General features: G+C 37.1%; 1 protein-coding gene and 1 long non-coding RNA gene across 3 annotated transcripts in view; one reads left to right on the top strand and one right to left on the bottom strand.

Annotated features, from left to right (window-relative positions):
* Positions 1 to 933, bottom strand: part of ZBTB10 (zinc finger and BTB domain containing 10) — a 33,222-nt gene extending 32,289 nt beyond the window's left edge. Inside the window, exon 1 of the mRNA XM_007073796.3 lies at positions 838 to 933. Within this exon, the coding sequence (XP_007073858.1) occupies positions 838 to 933 (96 nt within the window). The remainder of the gene's footprint in view (positions 1 to 837) is intronic.
* On the top strand, positions 29 to 4,027 carry LOC102957921. 2 transcript variants are annotated; one of them, XR_006212865.1, is made up of 4 exons: positions 29 to 523; positions 1,108 to 1,264; positions 3,193 to 3,303; positions 3,918 to 4,027. It is a non-coding gene; the product is annotated as an uncharacterized LOC102957921 (long non-coding RNA). The 2 variants fall into 2 exon arrangements; XR_443739.3 differs by lacking the exon at positions 29 to 523 and having other exon boundaries at positions 1,063 to 1,264.
* Positions 4,028 to 23,579: the final 19,552 nt, after the last annotated feature.

The raw sequence follows: 23,579 nt of genomic DNA, 5'->3' as shown, positions 1-23,579 counted from the left end.
CCCCGCCCCCACCCCCGGCGTTCCGGTCTCGCGGGGCTCGGCCTCGCCCTCCCGCCCGGCCGCCCGGCTCGCGCTCGCTCCCGGGGCTGCCTCACGCGTCCACCACCGCCCGCCGGGCCGCCGCCTCCGGCCGCCTCCTCGTCCTCCACCCCCGCCCCGCTGTGCTCCGGGCAGCGTCCCGCGCGGAGAAGGGGGCGGGCGGCGGAGAGGTGAGCAGCGAGCCGGGGGCGCGTGGGGCCTTCGAAGTTGAGAGGCGGAGTGCGGGGAGACCCTCCGCTGCCCCCTCTTTAAAGCCCCGCGCACACACCGACCCTCCAAACAGATATCCTTCCTCCGGTGCGCCGAGGAGTCCCGACGCCGCCGCCGGCTTTCCAGGCGCTGAGGGCGAGAGGCACGTTAAACTGCTAGGCTCCGCCACATAACGAACCGACAATAAAGCCGGCGGAGCGTTTCCGTCCGACCAGGCCCTGGCGGAGGTCGAATGGCAAATGAACAACGGACCGTGCGCCCACAATGCACCGGGGTAGCAGTAACCGCTGGAGGGGGAAAGGGTGGGGGCCGGGCTGGGGGAGGGGGGCTGGGCTTGGGGCTGGGCTGGGGTGGGGTGGGGGCGCCAGGGGACCGGGAAAGGGGCTGGGCCGCGCCTCCGGCCTGGGGGCGGGGGTGCGGCCGGGGGGGAAGGAAGTCGGCCGAGGGGCGGGGGACAAAAGGCCGAGCGGCTGGCTGGGGGTCTCGGGGAGGGGGCGGGCGTGTGCGGCCGGGGCCGGGCTACGCGGAGGACAAACAGCTGGCGAGTGTCAGGGTCTGGCCGCCTCCCCGCTGCCCACACGCACCTACCCGCGGCCGGGACGCACATTTTCCTTCTCTCGCCACGAGTTCACCTGGGACTTTAGAAATAACTGTGCGGTGGGAGCTGCGCTCCAGCCTTGTCATTTGCCTAGGGGTGGGTGGCGGTACCCAAGGAAGTGAACTTATTTTGTTCCTTCACAAAGACTGGACCAGGCGGTGCCTTTCACGCGAGGAGGTTACAACCACCGACACCTCCTCGTCTGCAGCATTGTGTGTGCGAGGCACCACCTCAGGCCCAAGGCAATAATCATTTCACAGAAAATGCACCGCCCCGAGTGTCTTATTGCTGTGATGAAATGGAAATTTAAATAAAAGGTCGAACACGTGCGTTCACTGGGAAGTATTGACATGGGTGTTACATCACCACCAGCCAATCAGATAACTCCAGTCGTGTTTATACTTCTACAACCACCTTGTGAGTATTACAGTATGTCATAACGTTATAAATATTAGGCAGGGTTTTCCCCAGGAGCGGGGAGGAGTCTGCTTCTACGGACGTTGTGTGCGACTCCAAGGACTGTGTGTCTTAAGACAAGAATTAATTTTTCAGACTTATTTTTTAATTGTTTACATTGCGTATGGAATTTAGAATGATTAAAAGAACAGATTGGGCTAGAAACGAAACTCATAATCTTGGTCGAGTTTTTCAGAAGAAGGTTTTCCAATTTAGAGCCCTTCTCCTTTTTTTGAAATTTTAGTATGCTAAATTTAGCTAATACTAAAGTGTTTAGACTCGTTTTATTGTTTTAAAATGTGAAATTTTAAATTATTTTTTTTTCAAACCTATTTCAGGTTAAAAAAAGATGTTCTCAAACTATGGCGAGGCTTTTTAACTTTTTTAAGAAATATATTGAAAGTTTAATCACAAACTAATATGAAATATGTTCAAGATAGTTACTCTTGAAAAAGGGAAAAAGGACATTTATATGACAGGGTACACTTTTTACATTAATATATGTTAGAATGTGCATTGAAAAAAAATTGGAAATACAAACTACAGTTACAAATTATGGTTAGAGGCCTTAATAATCTGCATTAAATATTAATGGGAAATTTTATGTTTAATAAAGAGCATGTGTTACAATTTTTAGGTCCTCAAGTTTGATGATTCTGTTCTTTTGAAATTTCTATTTTTCAAATAAGAAAATTATTTAAAAATTTGAATATATATGTGGAGTAAGGAATATGGTATGTTTCTCCAGATTAGCTTTAAAAAGCAGTTTCCCAGACATATTATAAAATACCATTAATATTAATATTTTTCAATGGCTATACCTATGCATGCACATCCAGACTCATATATGCTATTGATTGTATAGATTTATTCAAAGCAACTTCCACTTAAATTCTCTATAATTTTAGTACCAGTATAAATGAACGGTGTTGTATATGAAACAAAAAAATATTAGTTCTATCTTTTAGATGAAATGTAATTTTAATGTAAAGAATGATACATTAACCTGCCACAAAAAGATTTTGGCTTTGAATTATTTTTCCAGTAATGATCATATTATCACCTATCCATATGGTCACCTGCCCACCAGTGATCAACAGCTTCAAATTCTGATACAAATCCTCAGATTGGCATTGTTGGTGTTTTTTTTTTTTTTTTCTTCATTTTGTCCTGCTTTGTTTTAGTTATTGGAAAGTCTGAGACAGTAGACTCATGACATTGACCTAATCTGTACCTTGGAGAAGATAGGATTCTGCCTGTTGGGGTACATATAATATGTGCTTCCATGTAATATATGGAAGAATGCTATAACAATACAGTACTTTGTCCTTAATGCATTTTTTCAATTCCAGGCACTTTGCAAATAAATACATTATTTACTGTATTTTAACCACCAGTGCCTCTCCCATAAAAAGAGTTACTAAAGTTAATTGCTCATTAGGATTAAGGTAATGGTAAGTGAAAGTGGGTTTAAGAATTTTTATTTCAACTTTACAAATTATTTTCATTCCAAACTGTTAAATGAACATCTTTGCTTCTTTTCATCTTATATGTTTAGTACATAATAGGAATTTTGCTAGTATTATTTTTGCTTTCTGGTAGCCCTAGAACCACCAAAAATGTTTGAATCCCTACTGGTATGAATTGTGTCAGGACTGTATTTTTCTCAGACATATCTTACCTTATATTTTGTAAAATCCACTTTGTCTTCTGTCTGGAATTATATTTAAACATGGATTAATTGGGAATGAACTTTAGATTCAAATGGTACAAGTAAATGACTTAAATTATAGGACTCTTGAACTCCTAACAGCCAAATAGTGTGAGTGTGTGGTGTATGTATGTGTATGTATTCATATTTTTATTGTTTTTTCTATATAAATATACAGGTCTTCCTGATATATATAAAGAAATATTAAGGTCTTCCTCTAAACCTTAAGGGAGATGGAATCAAAATCAAAGTTCAAGAGGATAGTAATCACAAACGTCTCAAAACAGCTGTATGTATGAGGGAACTTTGAGTAACATAAGGGGATCTCCTGTTCTGTAAATGGAGTTTTTAAGAATTCCCCCACCCCTTCCAGTCTCCTGCTAGCAAGTAGGGATCTGTTCTCCCCTTAGCCCCTACATTTACTGTTGGGGGTTCTACCATATTTAAGGGGATTCCCCCTTATGCTTACCAGGGGAACCCCTCAAGAATGGGGCATTCCCCAACCAATTTATCCCCTAATTTCACTTTAGGCTATGTAAAATTCTGTAGGTTACCTTGATACTGTCTCACTATAACTGCTGTAAGGCTGACATCCTATACCTGGTTCATCTGATCTTTGATAGTCAAACTTGACAGTTACTGCTTTGGTGGGGGCACTTTGCCTCTTTAGTTCTAGGGACAATAGCCTATGATTCTGTCTGTGGGATTGACATGTGTCATCTACCAGATTGAAGTACCTGAGAATGGAGACTATGTGTTACTCACTTTTATAATTCCCTATCCCAATCCATGCTTGGCACATAGTAGGGGATTAGTATATGTTTGTTGAATAATTTATTTTCCCTTGCAGTTTAATTTGGTAGACAACTTTTTCTTCTGTTTCTTCTTTTTTTCTTTCCTTAGCTGAGTAAAGATATTGAACTAATGTTTCCATCGAATTTACATTAAAAACAATAATCATATACATACAATGGAATATTATTCTGTCCTAAAAAAGGAGGGAAATCTTGCCATTTGTAACAATATGGTTGAAACTGGAGGACATTATGGTAAGTGAAATAAGCTAGACACAGAAGGAAAAATATTGCATGATACCACCTCTATGAGGTATTTAGTTAAACTCATAGAAGCAGAAAGTAGAGTAATTGTTGCCAGAGATTGGGGAGAGAGGGAAATGAGAGGTATTAGTCAAAGGGTGCAACATTTCAGTTATATAAGGTGAATAGTCTTAAAGATCTCCTGTATAGCATAGTGCCTGTATTTAACAATACTGTACTGTATACCTAAAATTTTGCTAAGAAGGTGGGTCTTAAATGTCTGTATCACAAAAAAAAGTAATAATAAAGTGGGCAGTAGAAAACTTTGGAAGGTGATGGATATGTTTATGGAATAGATTGTGGTGATGGTTTCACAGGTGTGTATTTATCTCCAATTTGTATACATTCAATAGTACTGTGGGTGGCCTGGCTGGCTCAGTCAAAAAAGCATAGGACTCTTGATCTCAGGGTCATGAGTTCGAGCCCCATGTTGGGTGTAGAGATTACTAAAAAAAAAAAAAAAGTAAACTTAAAAAAGAAATAAAAGCTTTAAGAAATATATGTACAGCTTTTTGTATGTCAGTCACACCTCAAGAAAGGGGTTTAAGCCAAAAAAGCAATGATGTTTATGTAGTTGAATGTAAATCATATTTTCTATATAGCTTACAGTGAATTATGAACAGTTTACACACCTTCCTTTTGTTTTTTTAATTTATTTTTGAGACAGAGAGACAGAGCATGAACAGGGGGAGGGTCAGAGAGAGAGGGAGACACAGAATCTGAAACAGGCTCCAGGCTCTGAGCTGTCAGCACACAGCCTGACCGGGGGGGGGGGGGGGGGGGGGGGGGGGGGGGGGGGGGGGGGGGGGGGCTCAAACTCACAGACCGCCCCTACACACCTTCCTTTTGAATGAAATCAAGATGGGTATTATTATCCTTATTTAAAAGATGAGGAAACTCAAGTACAAAAGGGTTAACCAACTTGCTCAAGGTTATTGGATGAAGCAAAAGTTATATTTGTAAGGTTGAAGACAATCTCTAGTCTAAGGCACCCGTAGCTACTAAAACACCACTATACACTGTGTAATCACAGGGTACACTAAATTTTAAACTTTTTTCATACTTTATACATGCTCATGGCAGAAAAAAATAAGAGAAAAGATCACTCATTATTTCCGGTACCAAAACTAACCACTGTCGTGTAAATACAATCTTACTCTTCTGTGCCTAGCTAAAATTGTTTTTTGGTGTTTATGTATTACATCTTAGCATATTTGTGCTTATGTTTATTAATATGTTTTAATATGATTAAATATTTTTAGTGTCATTTTAATGGCTATGGATATACCATAATTGATGTAATCAGTCTTCTGGTGTTGAACTTATCATTGCTTACAGTTTTTTGGTCATTATAAATAATTCTTTAGTGAATATCCTTGAAACTAAAACTTTGTGTCTATTATTTCTTTAAGATAAATCCTAAAAGAGGAATTTCTCATAAAAGGAAAAATTTTAATAAAGTCAGTATCATTTGTCCTCCAGAAATGCTCATGAAAATGTAAAAAGTACCAAAAGAAAATACAATTAGGGATGTATTTTTATAATATTGGACAGTGAAAGACCTAGTTCTAAGTAGAACACAAAAGCAAGAGCCTTAAAGAAAAAGGCTGACTGGGCACCTGGGTGGCTCAGCCCGTTAAGCATCAGACTTTGGCTCAGGTCATGATCTTGGGTGCAAGCCCCATGTTGGGTGTTGTGCTGACAGCTCAGAGCCTGGAGCCTGCTTCAGATTCTGGGTCCTGCCTCTCTCTCAATGCCCCTCCCCTGTTCATGCTCTGTCTCACTCTGTCTCTCAAAAATAAATAAATGTTAAAAAAAATTTTTTAAAGAAAAAGGCTGACAGAACTAACTATATAAATTTTAAAACTTTTTTTTTTAATAATAAAGATTTTTTTTAAGTGAACTAGGAAAAAGAAATCTGGGGTATATATGGCAGACAAAGGCTTAATACCACTAATAAGCAAAGGTCTCTTATAAATCAATAAAATAAACACATATCTAGTAAAAGAAAAAAATGTGCAAAGGACATAGAAATCTATATAAGAAGAAGGGTGCCTGTGTGGCTCAGTTGGTTAAGTGTCTGACTTTGGCTCAGGTCATGATCTTGGTTCATGGCTTTGAGCCCTATGTCAGGATCTGGGGAGCCTGGAGCCTGCTTCCGATTCTTCGTGTCTCTCTCTGTCTCTTTCTCTCGCTCTCTACCCTTCCCCCACTCACACTCTGCTTGTCTCTCTCAAAAAATAAACATTAAAAAAATTTTTTTAAAACTATGTAAGAAATACAAGTAAGTAATAAATGTATGGGAAGATGTGCAGACTTGGCCAGTAATCAGAGGAGTGTGCATAAAAAACACCAATGAATAAGTAATTTTTTAATCCATTAGAAGTATAGCAAATTAATATAATTAGAAATGTAAATAGGAATAGCTTAACATTAGGCTGGCTATATGTATCAAAACAAAAAAATATATGTATCTTTTTACCTAGCAATTTCCTTTCTAGAAATTTATCCTAGACAGGTTTATTAAGATGTCTGTGCAAGGATATTCACTGTAGCACTGTTTATAAGCCTAAAAAACTTGAGCTCCTATCCTGTGGGGTTGTTTACATACATTATGGCACACACTTATCATGAATTATTCACTAGCCATTAAAAAGGTTCATACTGGGGCGCCTGGGTGGCGCAGTCGGTTAAGCGTCCGACTTCAGCCAGGTCACGATCTCGCGGTCCGTGAGTTCGAGCCCCGCGTCAGGCTCTGGGCTGATGGCTCGGAGCCTGGAGCCTGTTTCCGATTCTGTGTCTCCCTCTCTCTCTGCCCCTCCCCCGTTCATGCTCTGTCTCTCTCTGTCCCAAAAATAAATAAAAAACGTTGAAAAAAAAAAAAATAAATAAAAAGGTTCATATGGCATTTTATAAGTCCAAGTCTTGTTGTTGAGTGAAGAAAGCAATATATTAACACATATAATGGGAATAATTAATTCCTCCTATTAATATTTATTGATAGCCATGGTCCCTAGAATGTATATGTAAGTTCATATGTGAATACTAGCATGGAGAGTAGTTTTAAAAGATTCACCAGAATGGGGACAATACTTATCTCAGTCAGTAGTTGAACTTCAGTTTCTAAAAAACTTTCTTAACACATTTTCTGTACTGCTTTATAGTGAAAATATAACTTATATTGGGTGTATAATCAAAAAAATCAATGAAGCTATTTTCATTTGGGGAGAAAAAGTTAACATCAATAATCAATGACAAACTTTTTCCCAGGACTTCTGGGAAGGTGTACTGTTCATTTTTCTTTTTCTATACTCACTGTGAACCCATTTTGCTTTGCTCCTAAAAAATAAACACAAAATATTTAAAAGCTAAAAAAACAGTGTTTCTTTTCTTAGAAAATCCCAATCCCTTTAAAACCTGATTTTTCAAAGTCTGAAGTTTATATGCAAATGTTCAGAGAAGAGTCTATCTCAGTAAACCATACATTCTTGCCCTGCCCTCTAATCCATTTCAACTGTGAAGCCAGTAATCTTTTCAGAATGCAAATCTTATCCTATCACCCCACCCACAATCACGCTTAAAACCCTACAAAGGTTTCAATTATTTTCTGTTTGTCTACATGTAAAAACACTTTCTAAATGCCTGTAGAGTCCAGCAAGATCTGGCTGCCTTTCATACTCTAGCCTCATCTCATGCCTGGCTCCCCCTGCCTCTAACACTCTCCTCTAGAAGGTAGCTTTTTTCTGTTCTTCATGTTTGCTTTGATACCTGTCTGGCCTTTGTAGAAGCTGTTGTTCTAGGTCAGTAATGCTTTTCCCTCCTTTCTCCTAATTAACCCACATTCATCCTTATATCACTTCCTCAGGGCAACTTTCCCTAACCAGCCCCCCCACACACCCAACATTCATATATGCTATTGAAGATTCTTCTAGTATTTTTTTTTTAACTCTCCTTCACAGCACTTGTCATAATTGTAGTTTTTAAACATGTGTAATTATTTGATTCTTGCATGTTCCCCCAATAAACCGAAAACTCCATGAGGTCAAGGACTCTTTCTGGCTTGACTCAATAGTGTGTAGAAACAGTGACTATGACATCGCAGATAATTAGTAAGGATTTGTTGAATGAATCATATATGAATGTGCAAATTTTCAAATACTAAGTATGCACAACCTTGAACTTTCAACAAAAGACTAAAACATAGATCAAAATGAACTACTAGAACAGAAATACAATAGGTGTTAAGTGTTGATAATACGTACATGCTATACAGTGTAAGACATTTTTATAAAGTGTACAGTTGTAGGAAGATTGTTTTGAAGTTTTTAAGAACTAAACTACTAGGTCTTTAAAAATATAAATAAATGAAATGTTTTATCTGTGAAGTTTTGCTTTTAATTAAAAATATTTGAAAATTCAGGGGTGCCTGGCTGGCTCAGTCGGTAGAACAGATGACTCTTGATCTCAGGGTTGTGAGTTCAAGCCCCATGTTGGGCATGGAGTGTACTTAAAAACTCATTATTTATTTATTTATTTATTTATTTAAAAAATTAGGTGGTATCATTTATTTTTTTAAATTTTTAAAAAATATTTATTTTGAGAGAGAGTGTGAGCAGGGAAGGGACAGAGAGAGAGAGAGAGAGAGAGAGAGAGAATTCCAAGCAGGCTTTGTGTTGCCAGCATAGAGCCTGACACAGGGCTTGAACCCATGAACCATGAGATCATGACCCAAGCTGAACCAAGGCTCAGCTGACTGAGTCACCCAGGTGCCCCTAGGTGAGTACTATGTAAAAAAATATTTGAAATTCAGAATTTAATGATAGCTAACCATTTTGTCATTGCAGTTTCTTTGTCTTTTAATTGATCACAAATAAGAGTTCACTGTACTCAGATGAAGTAAAAAGTAAAAGGCCTTCTTTGTATGTATGACTTGTACAAAAATAGATCATGTTTACAATATGAATTTTTATATCGACTGTAAAGAATGAGAACAATAAAGTAGGAGCAGAGGCTTAATATTTATTTTTATTGAACCCTGAATTATTAAAACCACATAAACATTATCAATTTTTGTAGGAGGTCTATCTCAAATATTTAGTGTACAGATAACTGGTTCACAAATTCATTTCCCTGATAGGTTGATTAATTAGGCTCTGATCAGTAGCCACAGATTTCACACTAATCCACCTCTTTCATAAGTTTACAAATACAAACCGGTTCCCTTCAGAAGGACCAGGTGAGAAAACATGGAAGAGAGAAAGATGCCAAGGTCCTAAAAGTACAGTGCTGGGGCTCCTGGGTGGCTCAGTTGGTTGTGTCCAACTCTTGATTTCAGCTCAGGTCAGGATCTCATGGTTCATGAAATTGAGAGCCATGTCAGGCTCTGTGCTGACAGCTCAGAGCCTGCTTGGGATTCTCTCTCTCCCTCTCCCCTGCCCCTGCTCTGGTGAGCTCTCTCTCTTTCTCTCAAAATAAATAAATAAACATTAAAAAAAAAAAAAAAAAAGGTACAGAATCCGAAGAAGGCTGCAGGCCCTGAGCTGTCAGTACAGAGCCTGACTTCAGGACTCGAACTCCCCAACCGTGAGATCACAACCTGAGCAAAAGTCAGACACTTAACTGACTGAGCCACCCAGGCGCCCCTAAAGCAGGACTGTCTACACAACTTCACATAATGATTTCACAGAGGGCTTAAAAATTGCAAATAAGTTCCTTCCCCCAGAATTTGGAGGTAGTGTCAAGGTCAGAAAATACCACACTTTGAAACTAAAGCTAATAGAATTAATATACTTTCAGGTATATTCCTGTGCTCTTCAAACTGGAGTATGCTCAGCTCGAGGTTTCCAAGGAATTTCTAAGAACTATGTAACCAGCATGTAGTTTTGTTTTGTTTTTTTTTTTAAGAGAATTAGTTGTCACCCTTTAAATTTCCATATGCACTATTTTTCTAAAACTGAGCCGCTAGAGAGCCCGCCCCCCATTGGTTTTCTGGTCCTACCTCCACCTTGCACAAACCTTTCTCCCCCTTCACCAAACAAAACAAAATAAAACAAAACAAAACAAAAACAAACCCCCAAAAACAGAAAACAAAAAAAAAGCAAACACATTTTACCCATCCCTAATATTAACTGTGTTATATTGCCCCAGGATGGAAAAGGGACACCAGACACAGAAAGTAAAATGTCCCTAATTACTTGGTAGCTATCCTTGTACAAATGTTTTTCAGCTTTTCCTTTAAACAAAAATGAAGACGGACCTAACTAAAGTGTCAGCTAATCATTAAAAATAGTTTTCAACAATAGATCACTAAGGGTTTTTTGCAAGTAACTTCAAGGAGTTTAAAGAATTTGTGACGTAGTTAAAACCCCTTCTATTTCCCTCATCTATAATTTTTTGTGAACAAATATTCGCAGCACGTCTTAAAAAGAAGAAAAAAGGGAATAAAATGTATGACAAACTATTTCTCATCCTAGCAAACAAATTCTTACCACATTAATTAGTTGAAGAAACTCAGCTAATTAAGAAATGTATTTTAGTAAATGTTTATGTCATGTTTAATATCAATATATTTATGTTGCTTTGACCAAATGTGCACTAGTAATTATAAAGGTAACTCATTTCAGGATATTTTATACATTTAGGGTTATAGAAATTTTGAAATTAAGTTTTAATTGATAATGGACTTCTGAGTATAAGTGTCATATTATAAAACTGTGAATAATGATGGGTATCAGTTGCAGTATACAGATTCCATTGAATGGATTTCCTCCCTTCCTTCCTTTCTTTTTTTTAAGTAGGCTTCACAACCAGCTCAGAGCCCAATGAGCAGCTTGATCTCACGACCTGAGCTGAGATGAAGAGTCAGATGCTTAACCAACTGAGCCACCCAGTTACCCTTGAATGGATTTTTCTAAGAAGATATTTTATTTTGTAGTGTCAATATCTATCACATGCCAGAAATGACATTCATTACAATAATTTGAATTTACAATGAAAATATCTCAAGTGATATCTTAGAAATGTATGAAAGGGTACCTAGTATTTTAAAATTATTTTGGGGGGGGACACTGATCTAGTTCAGTGTGTCCCAAATGCTAATTTTCACCAGTTGGGAAAGAAAAAAAAAATAATAACCTAGAAAATTTTTCATAATGTTAAATTTGTTCAATTTAAAAGGCTATTATTTTAAATTATATCCTTTCTCATGGTTTAGAGTTAAGGTATATTTTAAAATTGTGATGTTAACAAATGGTGGCTTTATTTTTAATGTTTTTTGCTTCATTGCTTCCTAAAATGTTTTTAAAAAGTTATTTTTATTAACTCACAAGATTCAAAATCCTGAGAGAAACACCAGTCTAGTAGAATGTAAATAGGAATGTTTATTTTATAAAACAGAATATTCTGGACTTATTGAGGAATGGAGATATTCATTTTACTACCTAGTTTAGTGAACATAACCAACAAGCATTTTAAAGACATGTTTTGAATTTCTACTGTGTACCAAACACCAGGATTTAATAGGTAAATAAGATTGTCCCAACCCCCAAGCAACTCCCATTTCAGTGAAGGAGAGGAACATGTAAAATTAATAATTATAATGGTTAAGTGTTGATAGAGATATGTACAAATTGCTGTGGAAACATGGAGGACAGAATGATTATTGCTGGTTTTAAAAATTGAATTGCTAGGGAATATAGATGAAAGCATGAATTTTACCAAAATATAAGGAAAATTATCCTAGAAGTAAGAACATTTTAAGTAGTTCAAGTGTGTTTGGACTATAGAAATGCTTGAGGTGAGATTTGAAAAGAAAGAAGGGGGAGAGACCAATACAAAATTTGTTTTTTCTCCTGAAGCAATGGCAAGACTGAAAGATTTTTTAAGCAAGGAAATGACTAAATCAGATACTTCTTAATACCATCTAATTCCTAATTACAGGCTCATCCAACAATCTGATCTTTAATTTGGCCTCCTATGTAGATTCATTCACTAGGAAGAAATTCTCTTAGTAAACAAGCTAAGTTCTCCTTCCAGATAAATGTTCTATTGAAAAATAATTGGCAATCTATTCTGAGTTGGTTTGAGATAGTATCCAAACTCTAATGTATTTAAAATATAGTGAACAAGCCCAGTTTGGGAATGCCCAAACCTGAGTAGCAGATCTGAGAAAATACTACTGAGATCAACAAATTATTTCTACTTCTTCAAGTCCTGCTTGAAAAGCTAGTGGGAATTCTGAAGACTTTCTCTGTAGTAACCTGAAGATTAAGTATCTATCAGCCTCCTACATGTAGTAAGAATTCAGTAGTCATGATGACAATAACTTCATAAAAGATGGTAATGATAATTTAAAAATCCTTAACACAACTTCCAGAAATGAAGGTGAAGCTCTTCCGAACATTCGTGATCAACCAACATAAAATTCATCTTGAACTTTGATATATTACTCTTGCAACAAGACCCATAAAGAATGGCTATGCCACTATACCTCTGTTCTCAAAAGGAGTTGACCAGTGTAGGTGGAGAAGGAAAAACTCAGAAGCACTTTTGGATAAACTGCTCAAAGTAGTTGCACTACTTACAATGGCTCAGCAGAGTCTTCTGCATGAACAAAGACAGTGAACGTGAGTGAGGTAAGTTGTTTTCTTTTCGGTGAAGTGAGAATCAATTAATTAATTTTGGCTTGATAAATTTTTTTGACTGCTCTGAGATACATTCCCCTAGGCCAGTCACAGTCAGTGTTGTACTGTGCAAAGTTATTATGCCTCACTGGTCAGTGGAACAATTAGGCTCACTGAACAAGTACAATTCAGGTCCAGCCTACTTTTTTCTTCTGTTTAAGTAACCTGACCTAACAACCGTGGGATTCTGTTGTTGACTCTTAAATATTTCAGGATTTTCAGGTTTGCTCAAGAGACACAAATGATCAATTCATGATTCAGAGACTTCTTCCTGCTCATGTGCTCAGTGTTACATTAATTAATACATTAATGTCTCCAAAGGTATCCACAAAATGTTGGGCATATAGTTTTACTGTAGAGGATTTAACTTTTCAACTTGTGAGTCTTGGGAAAATTACCCAATATCTTTAGAGCCTGTTTTTCCCATTTCTAAATGGAGTTAATAATAGAAAGGTAGTAACCTGGTAAATCTGTTGTGAAAATTTAATGAAAGTATATATGTAAAGCACTTAGATCAGTGCTTACCAAATATAAATCAACAAATTAATTTATTCAATTTTTCCAACACTGCATGCCAGGTAGTAGAGATAAGTACTAGAGATAAAATGGTGAACAAGAATAAACAGTTCCTGCTCTCATGAAGCTTACAATCTAATGGAGGAGGTTGATAATCAAATCATCACAAAAACAAATACAAAGAAGAGAAGAAGGAAACAAATGGGCTTTTAGAAATAGAAAGATTAGACTTGGTTTTTGAGGGTAATCAGAGAAGATTTCTCCAGGAAAGTGGTATCTGAAGGATGATTAAAAGTTAACTTGGTGAAATGGAGAAGAGAGACGGCTTTCCAGTCTGTGCTGAGGCCTGCAGAACAATGTGTCATCACGGGTTTGAAGGACAGAAAGCAATCCTGAGTGCCTGGAGCAATTGAGGAAGGGGAGCAAGATGTGAGAATAGGTGAATTTGAGATGCATGGATGTGATCCATTGAATAGCAGTTTTAAGTTTGTCTTTTTGATAAGAACAATGGGAAACTGCTAAAGAGCTTTTAAATGAGGTGGGAGGAAGGGACAGCGTGAAGTACCATGATTAGATTTGGATTTTGAGATCCTCTTGGCTGTAGAAAATGGATAAGAAGAAGACCAAAGGATATAGGGGCTGTTATAAGACATGATGAAAACTTGGACTCAGCTAATAATGGTAAAGTTGGAGAGAACTGGACAAATTTAAGAAATATCTAGGAAGAAAATCTTATATATATAAATTGGGGATGGATTGGATATGGGGATTAAAAGAGAGCAAAGTGTGGAGGATGACTCTTAAGTGTCCACTATTCACTAAGCAGGTAACATCAGAAGAGCAAGATTTGGGAGTAAAGTTATGAATTCATGTTTTGGAAATTTCATTTTGAGATTCTTTTGAGGTATTTAAGAGGACATGTTAGGTAGGCCAGAGCCCATAGAATATACATGACATGTATATTTTTCTTCTGTTTAAGTAACATGCACATACATATATGTTGTTTGTGGATAGGTGATGACTTTCTCACCTGTAAAGTGAGCACACTACCTGCCTCATAGGAGTATTGTAAGAAATGAGTTCAAGAGGCTGCACATAAAGTGTCTAAATATGTATCAATAATTGTGCCAGGCTAAGAGATTGAGGAAAAGGCACTAGTACGGTAATGGGAGAGTGATATGGAAATGCCAGAGGAAATGCTGCAAGAAGTGTCAGACGAACAGCAGCCTGAGGCTAGTGTGATAAACACAATAGTCTGATATATACCACTTTTGAAGGTTGATCATTAGATTCTGTTAGCAAGCTACTTAAATGTTTTCTAAATGAGCAATTACTGAACCTGAAGTCTGGAAACGCTCTTATTAATACTGACTACAACATTAAATTATTCAAGGCAAGTTTTCATGGAAATTCATGAGCATTTATTCATGGCCACTAGTCCAATGTGGTAAGGTCAATGAAAAATTCCTAGAACTGAAGCTGAACCAGAGAAAGAAGGAGATAAGTGTGTTCTAGGAAGAGTGAATAATACAGAGACTTAAAAAAGCACAGACTTGTAAAGACAGAGTGGGATGAAAGGGGTGAAATTATCTTGGAATTAATAACATTTGGTGAGTGACAAGGATGATATTGGATAGGTTAAGGGATAAAATGATGGAAAGCAAGTAAATGATGGGGTCTGTCAGAAAATTGTAAGCAGGGAAATGACTGGACTTGCTTTTTAATATTTATTTATTTATTTATTTATTTATTTATTTATTTATTTATTTATTTAAATCTTTTGTTTAAGTTTACTTATTTATTTTGGAGGAGAGAGAACATGTGCGCCCATGAGTGGAGAAAGGGCAGAGACAGAATCCCAAGTGGGCCCTGTGCGGACAGAGCCCGATGTAGGGGTCGATCTCACAAACCTGTGAGATCATGACCTCAGCTGAAACCAAGGTTCAGAACATCATATAGACCAGAGAATGGAATTGAAGACTGGAGAGACAGGGTTATCAGTTATGACAGTTGAACAAGTAAAAGACAGAAGCCTGATGTCCAGGAGGCCATTTACAAAGTGGTCTGGATTAGAGATATAGAGAAAAAGATATATAGATGTATGTTGGGGATTATCAGCTTATACTAGGTAATTTAAATCGGAGTAGATGAAATAAATTAAGGACAACATATAAAGTGAAAAGAGATAAAGAATTTGAAAAGGACCCTGTGAAACAGCATCATTTAAGGAATAGGTACAATAAGAGGATCCTGGGGGTGCCTGGGTGGCTCAGTTAGTTAAGCATCCAGCTCTTGATTTCCACTCAGGTTATGATCTCACACTTTGTGAGATCGAGCCCCCTGTATGGCTCTACACTGACAGCATTGGGCCTGCTTGGGATTCTCTTTCTGCCCCTCTCCTGCTCACACATGTGCGTTCTCTCTCTCTCTCTCTCAAAATGAATAAGTAAACATTAAAAAAATAATAAGAGGATCCTGAGGTCTCTTATCCAATGATCCTCATTCTTAAAAGTTCTTCTTTATGTCTAACTTAGGTATATCATGCTGTATTCAAAGTCTGTTTCCTCTGTCCACTCTCCAGTTGAGATAGAAAGCAGCTGTTCATCATCTTGTATATAACAACCCTTCCTCTGCTTGAATACTGTTATTAAGAAACCTGGTAGTCTTCTCTAACTTAGGCTAAATAATTTCTAGCTCCCATCTTCCCAACCCTTTAATCATCTCTGTGACTCTCAAATCCCTTCCACTTTCTCCACATCCTTCTTTAGCTGTGGAGTCCGTTGCTACATGTGCTTTTGAGATTCACTTTGAGGATCATGGAAGAATTTTCTTAAATTTTTATATGGTAACTGTATGTATCCCAGTGCTATGCTTGGACTTCATGTCAAATACAGGATTTCTAGTAAACCAATTATTTTGGCTATTTATGTGTAACCGGCTAAATTTTTGTATTTATTGTTAACATTAAATCCATGTTGATTGTGACATTTCAAAGAGATTATTCTCAATACCTTTAGGTGATTGAATGAAATAAGTTTATCTGCCTTGGTTTCAGTTTGGGTAGGAGGTAAAAGCTCTGTACTCCATGTACTTGCATAGGGTGACATAGATGAAGCATCTGTTCTTTTTCATCTTCCCTTTCTTGGTTAAACTGTAGAGTCAGATTAAACCGTTAGTGTGAAGGATCCTCAGTTATTTCACATGTCTATCTCCCCTACTCCACTGTGAGCTCCTTAAAGAAGGAACACAGTTCTGGTTATCTTTATATTCTCAGTTCACTTTTTTATCTCAAGGAAAATCACACTTGATGCCTGCCTTAAGTCAAATGTGGAAAAGGAAGGTCTTGACCAGCAGTAGCACTCAAGTTCCTTCTTGCTTGTCAGCTCCAGTTGACTGGTGGTAATTTAATTACTGCTTAGCAATGTGATTAGAAAGATTCTGAAGCAGGGTCCTAGATCATGAAAAAATGTTTTGGCAAATTAGAATTTTCGAAAATTAGAACTGTGAATTGCTATATCAAATTGTTTACCTTGGACATGGGACATAGGAAAGGAGGCACAGGTAGCCCGTATTTGCCATTAAAAGCAACAGGAGCTATGGCTTCATTCCGATACAGTGCCTTAGTGCCAGACAAGTAATGGACTGCTTCTGTGAGAAAGAAAATAGCACTTTGTTCAGTTTATAGATCATAGTGAAAACAACAGAAAATCTCAGAGGTCATGGCTCCACTTAAAATACACACACACACACACACACACACACACACACACACACACCATGGAAAGAGCCCAAATGTCCATCAATGGATGACTGGATAAAGAAAATGTGGTATATATATACAATGGAGTATTGCTCGGCAATCAAAAAGAATGAAATCTTGCCATTTGCAACTATGTGGTTGGATCTAGAGGGTATGCTAAGCGAAATTAGTCAGTCAGAGAAAGACAAATATCATATGACTTTACTCATATGAGGACTTTAAGAGACAAAACAGATGAACATAAGGGAAGGGAAACAAAAACAATGTAAAAACAGGGAGGGGGACAAAACATAAGAGACTGTTAAATATGGAGAACAAACAAAGGGTTACTGGAGGGGTTGTGGGAGGGGGGTTGGGCTAAATGGGTAAGGGGCATTAAGGAATCTACTCCTGAAATCATTGTTGCACTATATGCTAACTAACTTGGATGTAAATTAAAAAAAAAATAAAATGAAACACACACACACACACACACACACACACACACACACACACACACACACAAAACTATTCACCCACTCATTTTGCCCAGTTGCATAAAGGCTGTCTTTAGTAGCTCTTGGAAAGTGTGTCAGTGCTAATCTGCATGGTTTCCACACATGATCCTGAAATGTCATTGTAAGAGTTTTATTCATGTTTTCCTTGAAGCCTGCACAGAAAATAGTTTTGATTTAACTTAAAAGTCAACAAAAATAATAGAGTTGCTTTTAACTAATCAAAGAATTCAGCTGCTACTTTAAAAGTTCCACAAGAAATCAATATGTTGGGGGTTATTGTTGAGCCACTGGAATGTAAGAAATAATCCTGAAGAATTGCCAATACATTTAATTTTAGATACTTTGCTTGTCTTTGTTTTGTTTTGTGCTTCTTCACTTAACGTAAGCCTCCATGTCTAGACTCTGAAGACAACCTCAAAGATACATAAATTAATGATGAATCAAGTAGATTGATCCACTCATGATAGGTACTGGATCTAAAGTTCACAGTTAAAAGTGGAGATAAGCACTCTAAAAGTATAATTTCACAGTGAGTTGAGAGGGAAAAATTCTCACTACATTCTGAGTTGCTTGACCCATTGATATGGTTTTAACTGCCACTTGGTAATGACATCAAGTCTAGAGCTATATGTCAAAACATTCTGCAGAGCGCTGATTGGCTGCTATGTGTATGCTACAGTTACACCTCACACTCAAATCTAAAATTATTGAAGTCATCACTTCCTGTGAAACCTATTCATTCTCCTGTATTCTCTGTTGTACTTGGTGTGGTGCTATGCTTCACAATTGTCTTTAACTCTTGCATTTTCTGTATGTCCCATATTCAATCAATTACCAACTCTTATGCAGTTTACCTCCTAATTAGTTCTTGAATCCTTTTCCTACCCCCAACTCTGCTATCACTCTCCTAGTTCAGGCTCTCATCAGCTCTCATCCTGAATATTATGACATCCTCTTAACTACACTTCTAGTCTCTGGTCTGGCCCTGTCTATAGCTTACTATCTCGTTTCCCTATTTATTTATTTATTTATTTATTTATTTATTTATTTATTTAAACTATTTTATTTATTTTTTGAAGGAGAGAGAGAGAGAGAGAGAGACAGAGCATGAGTGGGGGAGGAGCAGAGAGAGAGGGAGACACAGAATTCAAAGCAGGCTCCAGGCTCTATGCTGTCAGCACAGAGCCCGACGCAGGGCTCAAACCCACGAACCGTGAGATCATGACCTGAGCCGAAGTCAGACGCTCAACTGACTGAGCCACCCATGCGCCCCTCATTTCCCTATGTAAACATTTCAGTGAATCATCATTGTTTGTGAGATTGAGTTCAAGCTCCTTAACATGGAATTCAATAATTCTATGATCAGGCCTCCATCTGACTTTCTATTTTAATCTCTTATCATCTCCCTCTACTTCTTATCTTTCACTTTGCTCTCTAGCAGTGGCGCTATTTCTGTCTGGAGCACCCTCCTTCTTTCTCATCATTTAATTAATTACTAATTATTCTTTCATAAAACCTACCTCAGTTATCATCTCTTCCTAGAAAGTCTTTTACTTACCTACTGACCTACCCCCCCCCCACACACACACCTTTGTGCCTTTGTAATACCCAAGACCCCTGCCTATCTTTGCCCTTATCACATTATGTTAATATGGCTAGGTATGGATTTGTCTGCACCACCACTATGAACTCTCTAAAGGAACATTATGTCATATCTACTTTTGTGTCTCTAACACACTAACATAATCTATTACACTGGCAATCTTTCTGTAGATGTTGATTGAAAAAATGACAGTGTATTATTATTAGTGTATACCATAGAATACAATTAGAAGCAATAGTATCATCAACTTGAATTTGCAACAGATTATATTGGTACTGATAACATAAAATATAGTGACCAAACAAGGACAATAACTCTCATTTATACTTTCAAGTACCCTAAAAATCACTGAAGTCTATAATTCAAATGAATATAGCAAATATGAATAAGTATGATTATTTATCTTTAGTGCTAAATTATCATAAATGACTAAGTAATATATTTAAATGTTGCTAACCAAATCAGAATTGCTAAGTAGCACACTTGTAAATGAAAGTTTAAATATTAGACTGAAAAAACATTTCCCAGAGAAGTACAGGTACCTCTTAGAAGGAAAATCTGCAGGAATGTATTCTGTTATTCAAAGCACAGGACAATTAGAGTCATCAGTATTACAAAAATAAAAAGAATGACTAGTTATACCATATTCTTTCCTTTATTGACAGTTTTCAATAAAACACATCATTTGAGTTCTAAAAGTACACATTTTTTCTCTCAATGTTATTTCTATTTTGAATGAAAAAATTTAAATATAATCCATAATATTTTTATTTTCCTTAAATTATCTCCTAGACCTCCCTGTAGCCGCCACCCACAAAAAAGAAGCAAGATTCTAAAATAAAATGAACAGGATAACAATTTCCTATTTGGAGGGATCTTGGAATCTAGGCTTTCTTTTGCTTGGTAACTTTCCCCATTTATTCCCTCAGGTTAATTATTTTCCCTGCTAGCATGTTTTATGGTTGTGTTAAATTGTCTACAAATGTACAAGTTTATTAAAAAACCATAAATATTATAAGACAACTACAATTTTTCTTTTTTTCAAGATAACTACAATTTTAAGGTCAGTTAAGTTTCAGTTTTGAAACGTTTGCTGATATTTTTGTTTTTAAAAAGAAAATCCTGAAAGTACTTCTTTGCTTGTTTTGGAGTACCTGGTGAATTTTAACAATTCATTCTTTGAATGTTTTGGTTATTGTGCATTCTATTTTTACTAGAAAATAGGTTCTTCATATTTTGCTCGCTGAAGATTATGCAAGCATATGACCATGACTAAAATACTCATCTGCCCAATCTCCAGTTGATTAGCAGGGATGTTGGATGAATGTTACTGCTCTCAGAGATTTCATTGAGGGGATACTAAGAAGTTGGAGGGGCCACACTTGCTCTGTTAGAACTCTTTGTTGTCCCATTTAATTTTTGCCATAGAAAATTTTAAATGAGGTCATTTAACGTAAAATTTAGTTTTCATATCTCAGGGACGATCTGAGTAAAAAGTGCCTCTTTCTTGAACTCACATGAAACAAAAAGATGCTCTCTGTCTCCTTACATATGTGCAATTATGCCTTCTGTGCTACTTTCTAAAGGGCCTATGAGTACTTTCTAAAGGATATCAGTGTTTTTAACACTCATTCTCTTTCAGTTTGATAGAGTCAAACATCTTTAGGGATTCAAGAATTTCACATAGGGAAAATTAAAAAAAAATAAATGCATAACAGCAACAAATAAAAAAAAATCATAAAAATAACCAAAATAAGAATTTCACACAGGTTTATGTTTTTTTATTATTTAAAAAAAAATTTTTTTTTTAACGTTTATTTGTTTTTGAGACAGAGAGAGACAGAGCATGAACGGGGGAGGGGCAGAGAGAGAGGGAGACACAGAATTGGAAACAGGCTCCAGGCTCTGAGCCATCTGCCCAGAGCCTGACGCGGGGCTCGAACTCACGGACTGCGAGATCGTGACCTGAGCCGAAGTCAGACGCTTAACCGACTGAGCCACCCAGGCGCCCCGGTTTATGTTTTTTTAAACTAACTTTTACAGTCAGAATAATAGTTCCATGAATATCACAGATTCTTAATAGATATGTGTTGAATGAATAAACAAAGCAACCAATTAATGACATGAAAAGGATGATGTGCTTTAAAATTTTCTCGGTAATCTTTTAAATATGTGATGGTGGACATCTATTGTTTTGTCTACCAAGTGATTGTTCTTCTAGGATAGCCTCACCTTTGATTCCTAACAGAGTTGCCAAGTTCCCATGTGACATTGCTGGACATAGTGGCGGGCACTTGAAACAAGCTAAGTCAATGAATCCCAAGCTTTTTGTACTTTTGATCTAGAAAATAAGGTCAATTACTTTCTAATGGTTGAAATTAAAAGACATAAAGTCTGGTTGGTGTTAGTGGTAGCTTAGCAGTCTAAAATGTGGGCTCTGAACTTAAAGAAGCCTCCAATGGCCAAAGATGGGACAATATGAACATTAATAAAAATAGTAAATGCAATGGATTGAAACGATCAAATATGTTGGAATCTATGAACTCATAATGCTACCAAAAAATACTAATTGGTTACTTTTGCTGTGGAATCAACTCATTATTGTGAATACTAGTTAATAAAGGAAAATAATTGAGGCTGTATGTTGCCTTCCTTGAATTTACTATACATTAGGATAACTAAAAAGTTAACGAGGAAAATTTTTCTCTGTAGGACTATTCTAGCTAATTAGCAGAGAACGAATGATAGAATAGATTACACTCAACTCCATGCCCCATAATTTGCTATGTGATACAATATCTGCTAGCCATACATAGTCATTGAGCACTTGAAATGGGGATGGTCCGAAATGAGATGTGATTTAACCGGTGGTATACTGTTAAGTGTTTAATAACTGGCTCTCTGAGGTGGAAAAAACCCTGCTTTGTGATGTTTGCTGTGGCGTAAATACTATCACCATAGCCATTTTGAGCTACCAGTGGAATGTCCTAAATGTAGATGGGATGAGATGCTCACAGTCAGCTCTCATGGGCCAGGGCAAGCAGACTGTAACACCTACCAGCTATAAGTGGAAAAAATACACCAGACTTTGAAAAATTAGTATGAAAATAAGAATATAAAATATATCATTAATGATTTTTAGTTAAGTATCAAAATGACAGTATTTTCAAAATACTGAGTTAAATAAAATATATTATTAAAATTGTTTTCACTTTTTTACAAATAAGGGTACTATAACATTTAAAATTACATATGTGGCTCATATTATGTTTATCTGCTGCTGTGGACAGTGATCATTACTTACTGCCAACATATCAGCCTGCTTAAAATTCTCTTTCTCTCTTTCTCTCCCTCTACTCCCCTCCCCTACTCATGCTCTCTCTCTCTCTTTTTCAAAGACAACAAGGTATAAGAATTCTTTGTCTTTTACAAGGGATGTTAATAGGCATCATGTACTCTTCCACTGTATTTTTGTTTTTATGAGAGAGAGAGAGCATGAGTGGGGCAGGGGAGACAGGCAGAGGCAAAGAGAGAGAGAGAGAGAGAGAGAGAGAGAGAGAGAGAGAGAAAGAGAATCTTAAGCAGACTCCACACTCAATGTGGAGCCCAACACAGGGCTCAATCCCCAACCCTAGAATTATGACCTGAGCCAAAATTGAGAGTTGGATGCTCAACCGACTGAGCCACCCAGGTGCCCTGTAATTTTTTTTTTTTTTTAAATCGAGAATATTATTCTTGGTAACTGTCACCAAAAGTTATTTCTGAATTCCCATTTTACTTTAGTTCTCTATGTCTTATGCCATCTGTCAATTTCTACTTCAAATATAACTATTTAGGTCTTATCTAAATAAGTATAGGCCCTTAAAAAAGAGAGAGAGAGAGACTTAAGAGATATGGCAATCAAATGTAATGTTTGGATACCATTTGGATCCCAATAGAAATTAATCACCTGTAGGAAAAAAAAAGTTATGAAACAACTAGAAATTTTAACATGGACTGGATATTTGATGATGTCAAGAAAGTGTTAATTGTTAGGACTATATGGATGTTGCCATTATGTTAAAATTTCTCCTTCAGAGGTACGCACTGAAATAGTTATGGATGAAATGAAATTAAGGGATTTCCTTCAAAATAATCAGTACCAATTGGGAGTAATTGGTAGGGGTATATATGAAACAAAGTGAGCATAAGTTTATGATTGTTATAGCCTTGTGTGTGTGTGTGTGTGTGTATCCTAGATTGTCACAGCTAGATTAGTCCATGCATAGGATTAATTGTACTAGTTTTTCCACTTTTGTGTATCTTTAAAATATTCCATAATAGAAAGTTAATGGACCCTGGCAATAGATGGCTAGGGTTTGAATCCTGGCTGTGCCACTTTTTTAAGTTTATGACCTTGAACAACCTACTC

This window comes from Panthera tigris, chromosome F2 (assembly GCF_018350195.1).
Source record: "Panthera tigris isolate Pti1 chromosome F2, P.tigris_Pti1_mat1.1, whole genome shotgun sequence".
In the NCBI taxonomy this organism is placed as follows: domain Eukaryota; kingdom Metazoa; phylum Chordata; class Mammalia; order Carnivora; family Felidae; genus Panthera; species Panthera tigris.
Note: the sequence above shows the minus strand (reverse complement) of the source record. Positions and strands in the feature narration are given on the sequence as shown.